This window comes from Corvus brachyrhynchos, unplaced genomic scaffold (assembly GCF_000691975.1).
Source record: "Corvus brachyrhynchos isolate BGI_N302 unplaced genomic scaffold, ASM69197v1 scaffold114, whole genome shotgun sequence".
In the NCBI taxonomy this organism is placed as follows: domain Eukaryota; kingdom Metazoa; phylum Chordata; class Aves; order Passeriformes; family Corvidae; genus Corvus; species Corvus brachyrhynchos.
This window is the reverse complement of record NW_008238337.1, coordinates 7,423,851-7,436,551: the sequence shown is the minus strand read 5'-3', so window position 1 is coordinate 7,436,551 and position 12,701 is coordinate 7,423,851. Positions and strand designations below refer to the sequence as shown.

At 37.6% G+C, this 12,701-nt stretch overlaps 1 protein-coding gene across 1 annotated transcript in view; it reads left to right on the top strand.

Annotated features, from left to right (window-relative positions):
- Positions 1-6,947, top strand: part of TANGO2 (transport and golgi organization 2 homolog) — a 28,659-nt gene extending 21,712 nt beyond the window's left edge. Inside the window, exons 7-9 of the mRNA XM_008634098.2 lie at positions 380-533; positions 2,245-2,349; positions 4,118-6,947. Coding sequence (XP_008632320.1) covers positions 380-533; positions 2,245-2,349; positions 4,118-4,238 — 380 coding nt within the window. The 3' untranslated portion in view covers positions 4,239-6,947. The remainder of the gene's footprint in view (positions 1-379; positions 534-2,244; positions 2,350-4,117) is intronic.
- Positions 6,948-12,701: the final 5,754 nt, after the last annotated feature.

Below are 12,701 nucleotides of genomic sequence, written 5' to 3'. Positions count from 1 at the left end.
CTTATAATTAATACAGCTAAACTGGACAAGACTAGGTTGCAGAAATTATATAATTCTATTGTGCCTTCTTCATAGTTTAGCAAACCAGAAATTAAAACTAACTGCTGTAGATGTGGATTAGAGTACAACTGAAACCAAGTACTGAGCATTAGCACAGGGGAGTGCTTAAGCACAGCCCAGCGTAAGCCCAGCCTGCTGTATTCTCCTGTTCAGTAATGGGGCTTGTGTGTTTATGGCACACCTGCAGGTCAAGGTTACCTGGGGAATCACTTACACTTTATAATTTTTTTAAAAATCTGTAATGACAACTGAAATCACCAGAATGCACTTTCCAATTAAATTGGTTTATTTTTTGTTTGGCTTTTTTGTGTGTGTTTAGGAATATATGGCTTGAGTAATTCTTTGTTGGATACACCATGGAAGAAGCTTCAGTATGGGAAGCAGCTTTTCACAGAAGTGGTCACGAGAAGTCAAGACCTTACCAAAGAAGACTTGGTGAAGGAGCTTCTTACAGTGATGAATAATCAAGAGCCGTAAGAACACGATAGCTGGAATTCACTCAAAATACAATATGACCCATTTAAAAAATGCATATAGAAACTGTTTTGAAAGAAAAAAGCACTTCACCTTGATGTTAATTGAAAGTACTGTTCTCACAAAGTCTGACTTTCAACAGTATTGATTTTTAAGCAGGAGACACAATTAAGACTACTGCAGTCTTAGAACTCATCAGCTGTGCACTGGTTTCTCTGTGCCCTTTTCTTTTAAAGATTGCACTTCTCTTAGTAAGGGCAATGAGTGCATGACTAGGGATGTATAAGCTGCTTGCTGTCAGCCTTTTGAAGGTTCAGGTAGGTTTGGTTACTGCACTTAGAGAAAGCACTTGTTTAAATAGATCATGAGATGATTTGGGTTAGAAGGGACCTTAAAGGTCTTCTAGTGCCAACCTCTGTCATGGACAGGGACACTGTCCACCAGCCCAGGTTGCTGAGAGACCCATCCAGCCTGGCCTTGAACACTTCAAGGGATGGGGCATCCACAGCTTCTCTGGGTAACCTGTGCCAGGGCCTCAGCACCCTCACAGGTGGTGAGCAGGTTTGTGTTAGTAGCTTTTACTGTTCTGTATTGCTGCACAGAGGGTGGAGAAGCAAGCCATTTTCAAAGTACAACTAGCTGCCTTCCTCAAAAGTGCAGTTGTTTCAGGCTAAGTGGGGGAAGGAGATAAGGAAGTATTTGTACAATTCAGCTGTAGGAATTGTCAAGGAAGTTCCAGTCAAGGAAGTTCCCAAGAGATGAGTTTGATAAGGAAGGTTCCTGCACTCACAACTGATTGCACAGTGAACCTGAGCCCATCAGCTGGATGTTCAGAAAGAAAGGAAGTTGATACCACTTCAGTGTGCAGACATGGAGTAGGGTACAGGAGATGCTGTGGTCTAAATTCATATCACTGCTCACCATCCAGTAACTTCCATGTTTACCTTGTCCTTTATCTGTCTGGGAAGTGATTAGAGTTGAAGGAAAGCTGTTTCTGGTGTATAGATCCAATATCCCAAACTTAACAGCAAATTTTAATGCCAGCATTCATGAATGTGGCATTTTTCAGTCGTTCAAAATAAATGTTTATATAAGAACTCAGACATCTGAGCAATGAGTAGTAATTGGAGAGTCTGCTAAGCTGTCCTAATTGCTTTTTTCATCTGCTATCAGATCAAGTGATTTTTTAAAAAATTGTTATACTTTATACTTTTTACTAGTAAAAAGACGAAGGTATAAGATACAATATAGTCAAATGATCTTCTCTTAATGTTCAGTAATTCCATTTGATCTCATCTGAAACCATCTGACTATAAAAGGGAAATATTTACTTACAAAAAGCAATATTTAAAACTAAGCCTGTAATCTTTCCAAATCACACTTGAAGATGAAATTATCTTTTCATAATAAATATGAACATGTGGAATGCACTAGCTTTGAACTTTCTTAAAATATCCTGTTTCATATTACTTTGTGATCTCTTTGTGTGTGCATATTACAGAAATTTAGTGCTTACAGGGGTTGGCCTAATCGTAGAATTCCATTCTTTCCTGATGGGCTTTTCTCCTTTACCCCCTCTCTTCTGCTTCAGCCTTTCCTTTGACTGTGATCTCAAGGATGTCCTGGAATTCCTTCCAGTTCAAGAGGGATGAATGTGTTAATATTGGAGGATTTTTGATTTTTTTAAACTAGTTTACTACTTTTTTTCAGTCAATTACCAGACCCTGCAATTGAAGACCAAGGGAAGGACTATATCCGTCCTATATTGAACAAGTATGCAGCTTTATGTGTTCGTTGCCCAGGTTACGGAACAAGGTAAAAAATTCATTGCCAGAAATAGATGTGTACTGGATGAAAGCATATCTCAAATCAAAATTGTGCTAGTGTAAGTTTAAGTTCTATAGTGACTGCTTTAATTTTTTTTTTTTTTCAGATATTAATCTGGTATAATTCAGTAATGTATTTCCTTGGTCAGTATTTGAGTGTCTGGGATTTGCTGCTGAAGAGCATTTGAAGCTCACATTGTGGTTCATCTTTGATGGAGAGCACAGCACAGCTTTAACCTGTCCCAGACAAGATAATAGTTCTCCTGCTTCCCCAGTGTAGTAGCAGATCTGAGCACCTTTAACTTTGATCTTACCAGAGATACCGCAGAACACGTTTCTCCTCCACAAGCAGGAATCGTGTCATCTGCATTCCTGAATCAGAGTTTGCCTTAGACATGGCATCGTAAAGTGGATCTGCCATTTTCATACATTAAAAACCTATTGCTCTTGTTCAGAAGAACCTGTATTTCCACTTCTCCCCTAACTGGTGCATCGGTTTTTGCTGAGATAGTCTCACTCTCTGCTCTGACTGTTTCACCAAAGCTGCAAGAAGAATAGAATAATACAATGCAAATCTTTATTTAATCTTCAATGAGACAAAATTGCTGGTGAACCCTTTTGCTGCTGGTAGGGAATTGCTGCTCTAAGTCTGCCAATAATTTTGTCAGATTGGTCTGTGGCATGGTCAGCCATAGTATTTCCTCTGCAGAGATGGGAGTTGATAAGCAGAGAATGCTCACTGCTGTAGGTATTTTAAGTTGGTATTCTGAGAAAGAGATACTCAGTATTTACAGTGGTTTCTTTAAAATGTATTAAAAGAACATTTTAAATATAGGTTAATGAAGACTTAACATGGTAACAAAGCACCTTCTTCCCCTTGCTTCACAAATTGGAGTCCAGCCATTTCAAAGGAAACAGGGATAACTTGGTAGAAATACTGACCTTCTGCTGGTGAATTAGCACACATTTCAAGTCTCCCTAATGCTGTAATTGTATGCTCACACTTACCTTTCCCTCAGCAACAGGGCTTAGTGAGCAGAGGTTGTTAACTGGGGCTCACCATATTCTTCTGAGGAAATTAAGTGCATTTTTATATGAGTGAACAACTGTGAAGTGACTTGGGAAAGGCCACCACATAGCATGGTGGAAAATTCCTACTGTCAGTCATCCCTCTGTGGAAGGTTACTGTAGTGTCCATAGAGAAATGACAGCTTACCCAAGGCAGAGTGGAATAGATGCACAACTGGCATGTGCTTTTCATGAAAACAGATTTCCCCTTTGGAAGGTTCCTAGAGAGAGAAACCTTTTTCTGTGATCATATATCAGTGTCCTGTGATTATAATTAACAATGTTTAAATCTTAATGGACAGATGATTTGAAAGAGGGGAATGAAGAGAGTACTGTTGATATGAATATTCCTTATCGGTACATGTAGGCTGTGAAGAAACACTTAGTTTTATGCTACTTCGTTCTGAATGGAGCACTTTGCACTAAGTTGAGCTTTTATCATACTCTGCAATGAGCAGATTTGTGTGTCAGCTGCTGCAAGTGCAGCAGGGAATCAAGACAGTGGAGTGACAGAAGGGACTGAAAATGCCCATTTGAACTTGCCAGGATGATTTCTGCCCTGCTCGTGTGATGATGATGTGCTCAGGGGTAAAAAAAAAAGAGTTAAAACATTTGGGAATGAGGGATAGCACCCTGGAAGTTTTTATGATGGACCCCAGGCTTAACCTTGTGCTGTTGCACTGTTGCAGGACGAACACAGTCGTTCTTGTCGATTCCGAGGGACACGTTACTTTCACCGAGCGCAACATGATCAATGCTGATGTCAACCAGTGGAAAACAAGCACCTATGAATTCAAACTGCACAGTTAACAACTTTCCACATGAATTGTTTGTAATAATAGCAATGACAGAACAAGCCATTAAGCTCTAGTAAATGTTTTGTGCCAGCCTCCACAAGCTAAAAATAGCAAGGAAAGCAAAAGTTTAAATAAACTGGTAGCATACCCTATCAAGCTCACAAATGCTTTGGAGAAAACCAGATGAAGATGGTGTTTTTACATGAAGTAGCAACTTACAATCAGAAATATTTTATTTAATATCACCCTGCCTTCAGGGCAAGGCCATCTTTGTCCAAGACAAAGTCAGTGCTTCTTTGTGGGTGTGGATTTTTTTAAAGATGTTTTAAGTAGACTTAAACTTTTTTTAGTTCTAATGGCAGGAAACATTTGCTGCTTTTATTGTTCTATATGAAGGTTTTACCAAATTTTGCTTTACCTTCAACATATGCTGTTAAGATTGTACAGCTGATGCCAATGTGCATTAAATGAATGTATGTTATCTGGGTAGTATTAAGTGCTCTAGTCTCATTTAAGCTTTTCAGTGCCATGGTGCAATGGTTCTGCCTGGGGAGGGCAGAGAGGGGGAATTCTTTACATTTGTTTTTCTATAGATAGTACAGCAATACATCTTATTTCTAAAACTTCATCTGAGAATCAAAGTAGGGAATTTAGTTCAGTCTCTGTTCACTTTTACTGAAAGAACCATAGGAGCAGACTTGCTTATCTTTGACCTGAATAAAACTATTTGTGCTGTGACATCCTGTTTCCTGGTAGTCTAATTAGCAATACTGGTTTTGTTATTTTCTTCCCAGCAAGCAGGTAAGGAATAGGAACGTGTTTGCAAACACAAGCTGAAGATGAGGTTTTTGTGTATCGGCTGTTTTGTACATACAAAATTTTGGATTCATTTCTTTATTTGTATAATAGGTTACAGCCTAGAGTGACTGCTCATAGATTTTTAGTAAAAATAGTTATGTGTTGTAAGGTGGCAGTGTTGCAGTCTTAAATTGCTGAGAAAGTTGGGTATTAAGAGGTACTTCCTATGTTCTAGCACCTGTGAATTAAAAAGCTATTTAAATGCATGCTTTTTTCAATTATTCAGTGATAATAAAAGATTCTAGATAATATCAGGATATTTGAAAACCCTAAGCTATTTTTGTTTCTATTGGTGTTCTGTTTTGACTTATTTTGAATACTGAATATTAGGTTAGTAGGGGATCACCACTCTTTTTTTTCCTTCAGGTATGCTGACTTTATTCTTTTCACAAGCCTCTGTCTTCAATTAATTATTGCAAAGTAGCCAGATTCTTGATACTCTTTGGAACATGTGCAGCTGTGTTTTTGTACTCAAGCTGGTGTGTTTGGGCATTTCTCACGTGTGCACATGTAAAACGGAGGCAGCAGTAAATGAGACTTTCCATTGAGGTGAAGTACTGTGAAAGGCCATTCCCAGATTTGTAAGTATCAGGAGATGCTAAAGCAGCATTTAGTCAAATATCTTCTTTATATTTGCATATTTAAATAGCTTCTAGATACCAGGACTGCTTGCATCACTAGTCACAGGTGGTTGGTTCAGTTCTATATAAATGACTTTTTGACCACCCTGATGGCAAGACAACACCGTGTTGTGTTGTACGTGGTTTAGAACTCGAAGCCTTCCAGACTGTCCTTCTGAGCTGCAGGAAATGGTCAGCCCTTTTTAATTTTTTGATGACTTCTTAAACCCTATATTTGTATGGATAAAAATGTTAACTGTTATTTTTAGATGCAAAGAAGTAGCTATAGCTGTCTTAAATTTGACACGTGCATACGTAGAAACAAAGCCCTGCCTCAATAGCTTGCTTTGAGAGTTTGCATAGCAAACTTTTTTATATCCACTTACAAATAGTGGATATTTAAACATGACATTCTCTCTGAAGGCATTATCTTAAGCAAAATACTTGTATGCAGTATCATGCTGAAAGCATTTATAAACTTTGGTTTTTATAGCAGTCCTGTAATAATGAAAATTTATTCTTAGTTTTTACCTATAGGCAAAGAAAGGCGAGTCAGAGCTTAGATGTAAATATAGATTATAATAATGTATTTTGCTATGCTTGAATCAAAATTCTAGATCTGGGATTTGCTGATAATTAAAATAAACAGGAAAGAGCCCAAACCTCGGATGTTGTTTTTTATCATGTCAGAGTAGCTAATAAAGTGAGCTTTTTTAACTTCTTTGGAAGCTTGTGAGAGTTTTGTCATTGGCTTCAGTGGAAACAGGATCAGGACTGCTGTGCAGATATCAGCAAGTGGTGCTTGTCCATAAAAGTGATAAGGTATTTGTGAAGTGCATAATCTACTCTGTGCAAATTAGAGTTGCAATGAATCTACTGGAAAAAGTAGACTGTACCTACAGTTAACAAAGTGTTTTATTTTTATAAAAGTATTTTTAATAATAAAAGGGAATTTTAAATACCAGTTTTAAAGGATATAAAGGAAAACAGTGTACATAGGAAACTATTGCATGGCATTTTACTAAGTTTGCTTATAGATACCATCTCTTCAAAGTCATACATTTGCAAGAGATTTTTGTTTCCTGGTTTTTTTCTATTGGAATGGTAGTGGAAGAAATTTTAAAATGTGTGAAAACTCAGTTATGTTTTTTCGCTTAAAATTGTATCATAATTGTTGTTTACATGTGTGTTCAAAACTAGAATCAGAATAAAGTCAACCTGGTGACCAGTCTTTGTTGACATTACTAGCTTGTGCATTTTTGCACATATGTTTTTGTGCATTTGCCTGTAATTTGGTATGATACAATGAAGTAAAATCTTTTATGGTATATTTGCAATGAAGGAACTGTAAGTTAGTTTCTGGTACTTAATTCCATTTTAAGAGTGCTGTTATTTTTCTGGGATTTTTTTATGTTGTGTTGTGGGTGTTTTTTAATTCTATGCTATTGCATGGTTGTCTTATCCAGGTAAGAAATTGGAAAATATTTGAAAGGTAGGAAAGAGCAAAATCAGTGCTTCCTTAGGGAAAAGTGGAACCTCACAAAATGCTGCTGAAGGATGGGAATCCAGATTCACTGTGGAAAAAGTCTGGATCCTTGGCAAACCTGAGACTCTCTTGTTACACTGACTAGAACCTGCATTAATGTTCTGCCATAATGGACCCTGCAGTGGAGGTGGAATTGTCTCATCTCCCTCGTAGTAGCTTAATAAGACACACCTGAACAGAGCACAGGATGAGTTGGGCTTTTGGAGATCCTCACTATGTTCAAAGCTTAACTGATACTTGTGACAAATGAAATACACCAAACTAAATATAAGATTAAATATTGATAAGACTTGGAACACTATTTTCATAATATCATAAGGAGATAAGTAATTTTGAAATGAATCTATGAAATACTAAGCATTAATGAGGCAATAATTAAATTATCTTACATGTCAGTTTTAGCCTGTAGAACTTAATGCACATTTGTGGCTTAGCAAGCATTCCTATTTATATGGAATATTAGCTACTAGGAGTTAGTTTTATTTCATTTAGATTGGTGTAATAGAACATAGCTGATGTTCTTCATCTGATTCATTTTCTGCAGAGAAGTCTTGTCCATAGCTTCTGAGGATCTAGGAAGTAGTCTTGACTTGGTGAAAATAGAATCAGTATTGCAATCAGCTGGAGAGGCATGAACTGAGAGAATTACAAAACCCATCAGTATGACTCATGCTGTGAAATGTAGGTTAAGGTGAACAGAGTGAAGAAATGTTGAATATATTTCATATATATATAAATTATCTGTGTAACATTTTGTATCAAGAACTTAGAAGCTGAATGAAAAAACCAGTATCATTGACATGCTCAAATTTACCATATCTTTTAAAGAAGACATAAGCACTGAACTTAGGATCACAGATGAAGGAGAAATAATAAATATTATAATATTAGGTAGAATAACCAAAAATTGCAATTCATAAGTCATACACAACGTGAATGAGGAAAAAAGAAATTGCTGATGCATGATAAATTTTTGTGTCTTTGTGCTAGAAAGATAAATGGAGAAAAACGAGTGAAAGCTGAAAACAGATCAGAAGATGGAGAAAGGAAGGGGAGAACAGAGAACACACAATGATGTTCTGGTTTGTGATCCTGTTCTTTTTGAGGCCTCCAAGAAGGACAGCGCCTGCTAAGGCACTTAGGTGCCTTCAAACTTCCCTCAGGTGATGCAGGAGTGTTTTCCATGGTGTCTCACCTGACAGACCAGCCCTGACAGGCACAGAACCAGCCTTGGTCAGTAACTTGCCAGACGGGGTAAACACATTGCTTGCTTCTGTTCGGTGGAGAAAACCACATCACTTTGCAGATGTTAATTAAGATATATTAAATAATAAACTGGAAAATATGGAGCCAGTAGTGTCTCTTCTTGTGGTACAACATTATAACTAGTATTCAATGACTGAGGTTTTTGCCTCTGTTAAAGGAATGTACTGGTCCAAGAAAAAGGTGAATGGGAAAGCTAGGGTTTTTTTTCTCTCCTTGTACTATCTCTACTGTGAATAGCTGCTCAAAATAACTACATAAAGCCAGGTCTTGGTCAGATGCATTATCCATCTCCTGTATCTCATGTCTCAGTGGAATGACTGGCATTTAGACAGGAATTAACTGTCCTCTCAATTACAGATGGGTCTGCATTATCACCCTGGTTTGATTAGTGCCCTTACATGGTTTTCCTGATAGTCCCCATTTACTGTGCCTTGGCTCACATTTCAGGGCAGCCTCAGGTCACAGGGTCTAGGCTGGTTTCAGATGGAACGCAACAGGTAGGTGTGTGTGAGGAATGCACCAAGTGTTCTCCAACAGGTAAAGGATTTAACCTGAGCAAAACTCTCTGCAATGCACCTTGCATGAAGATTAAGTACTCTGCACCAATTGTTTTGCTGCATAAATCTTCATTTGTTGGCCCGCTGTACTTCTAGATGTAGCATATATAGATGTGTTGTATCACTATCTTTGTGATATGGCAGCTGCAAATTTTTCTGTTTTCTTTAGCAATATATTGTGCCAGTCAAGTCTGAGTTCTCTCTTGTTGTAATGTGCATGAGTTTAGACTGGCAAAGCAATCCCGGGATGGCAGTTCCATAAAAAACAACCCTAGCAGCACAACTGTGCTTTCAGAATTTATTTGGCCTCTGTCAGGGAAAACAAAGGTACTGACATTTACGGCTTTGCTCATATAAGTGCAACTACACCTGGACTTTTGACAGCCGAAGATTACGCTCCTGATTGATGTCTGCGTGCTGCAAGCAGTATATAGAGGAGACTGGGCTAAGGGATTGCAGCAGCAGCTTCTTAGCTGTAGTTCACACAAAGTGTGTACAACAAAGCGTGCTTTGTTACCACAGCTTTGAGTTAGAAACATCACGGTGTATAAAGAAAAATTACTATGCAACAGCAGTTGGGGAGAAGCCAGAATGTCTGCAGTAGTTGTCAGTGCAATTCTACTACAAGTTGTGAAGTGACTAAGATTGACTTGCAGGGGTGGTTTAACTGGTAGAGATGCACGATGTGCAAACAGCCACGAGGCTGACTCAGAGGATTTTTTTTCTTTTAAGTTTTTAAAGAGCAGATAAATATTGCCTATTTCAGAAAAGTGTTCTGAACTCTGAACTGTTTGGATGACAGGGCCTATAGAAAGCAAAGTATGAAGACTACTATTTTGTCCCAGATAGATACTATTTTATTTCTCTAATATTCCCCGTAGATAAATTGAGTGTATTTAGGAATGCAGGATTTTCAGCTATAGGAATAGGTTTGTTCTATATATGAAGAACAAGTAAGGGAAGCCTCAGTCACAGGATAGCACCAGCCCAGGTCCAACTGGCAACTGAGCAGAATGTTCCTTCTGAATGGCTTGTGCAGTCCAGTCTCTAATGTGAAGGTCACTTGGTTTTGGCTTTATTTTTTCTTGGTTTAATTTCCAGATTTGAATGTAAAGCTGTTACTTTTTATTTGACCTCTTAGACATCATACCCCACTTTAAGCAATATTGTCTTTAGAAAAATACATGCATTATTGGGAAAATTCTGCCAGCAGTCTGAAACTTGGGAGAACCATATGGCTGAAGTGTTTCCAACAGGAATATCAGAAGTTATAGTGATTCTGTAGACAGCACAATTTAGTTTATGTTGAATCTGTGAATGGCAAGAGCAAGATTCTGTGATATTGTTGAGCCGAAGGATGTGTCTACTCTGATTATTTTTTGTAGCAATCAACCACCTCTTTTGACATTCAAGAACTGATCTGAGATTGCTCATGGGGCCTTTTTGACATCTTTCCATGGCTGTGAAGTGATGACTGACAGAGATTAGATTGAGGAGAGCAAATTGCAGCAAAAAGTGAAAGACAAAGACATGTAATGCAAGCAAATACCAGTTTACCAATGCAAAACAAAAAAAAAAAGTAAAAAGCTGCAGTGCAACTTACTTTACTGAAATAAAAGTAATGCAGGCTGAGCAAAACTTGTCTTGCAGTAGCTTTCTCTTGTTGGAACAGCGCAGTATGTGCTGCAGTTACTGACATAGGAAGAATATGAAAAAGCCACTGGCTCCACCTAATTTTCATTCTGATGAATGCAGCCTGTTAACTTTATTGGGAAGCTCATAGTTTTGTCTTTATGGGCTTGATTGCCGTATTTTGTGTTGACAGCGGTAGTTTCTGTCCAGACTTTGATATCTTCTATGTGAAAATCTCCTTGTCATTAGGAACTGGTTTTTTTGTTGCTAATGATACTTCATGGTGTTACGGTTAATCCTGATTGCACCAAGCAGGTGGACCTGTACACTTCTAATTCAAAAGTGGAAGATTTTTGTGCATGTTTTACAAGTCTTTCATCAGAAGTCCAGGTGATGAAAATTTTCAGGTGAATTTGCAACTTGTTAGACACAGCAGATCAGATTTAATTCTTCAGAGGTCACATCAACCTTCTAGATTAAAAATTTAACCACAATTTGAGCATTGTTTTGATGAAAACGTTATTTCATTAATGGATTAATTATTTTGTTTATAAAAAGTTAGAAGTCTATTTCCCTGTAGTGTCAGTGTCTCAAGTAATCAGCTGTCGCACCATTCATTTAAGACATAGTAGTATGATTCTCTGAAAACAGATGCACAATGAAAAAACTAAAACTGGTTATTTTTTCCATTTTTAAAGCACTGCAGGCATTTTAATTTTCCAGCTCTATTCAAAAATCTGTGTGTGTGCCTCATCTGATCCTAACTGAAGCATTGCTGTTCCCATACATACAAAAAATTTAACCTGTTTTCTGAAGCACGCGATCTTCTTACTGCAGTAGTTCATTTATACAGTCACATAAATGGGATGCCAATGAGTCACAGTACTGGTATTTTCATAGGCCCTTTGAGAGGGACAAACTTCTGTTCCAGTGTTAGCAATTTGAGGTGGCCTGACACAGCAAATACCAACATCAACTCGAGCTGTTTACTTAATTACGAGATCTTTTTCCTCAGCTTTGACAGTTGAAGTGTGATGTGAATGGCTGTTTTGCAAACTGTGGGTGTTTATTAAATGCAGGCTCTGAAGTGGTTTGTTTTAACATTAATAAAAGCAGACCTAATTTAAAAATCACTAAAATCATGGCTTGAGAGAAACCTGTTATAAGGAATTAAAAATTAGAAACTGCTTTTAGTTGAAACTGTGTTCAGTTTTTGAGGGCAGCTTGCAATGATTTAAAGCAGTTTCAGTAACCTGATCATTATGTGTTGACACGGCACTGTGACATTATGTTCAAATTATCACCCTATCATTAAATGTGTTGTTCCAGTGAGACAAACACAAAGATGGAAAGGCCTAACAGCGGTCTTCTGAATAAGTTTTAAAAGTTTTATTAAAATATTACTGTTACCTTTCATAGCAGTATTTGGGGACCTCAAAGACATGAGATCAGTGAAATACTAGAAAAAGATTCTCATGTCCTGAAGTTACACATGAAAAAACCACAAACATACTGTTGGTGACAAAACCAGGATGTATTATCACAATATTTTGTGTCTGATGTCGATTTCAAACCAGTATAACAGTGAAGGACAAAAGAAGCAACCTTCTAAGTAAGTGTATCAATAAAAGCTCTATATCACTCACAAATTATAAAATAACAGAGCAAATTAGGACAGCAAATGTTCATTAACACTTTAGAAGTAGTTTTACATAAATTGTGTAAGATATTTTCAATAATTATTTAGGAATTGTGTCTAAACACTGCAGTCAGATTTGGGACTTGTTCTGTGAACTGGTTAGTACATATAGCATGAGAAATGGCCCTACTTTGATTTATCCTTTTTAGGTAAATCAGCCTTGAAGCAGTAATGCTGTAGTTTTGTTGCTTAAAGATACAAAACAGCGTTTGCAGGGAAAAGTGGCTTTTTTTGTAGCTGGTCCGTACGGGGGGGGAAAAGTCCCGAGTGCAGCCCGGGCCACACAAAGGATCCGCCC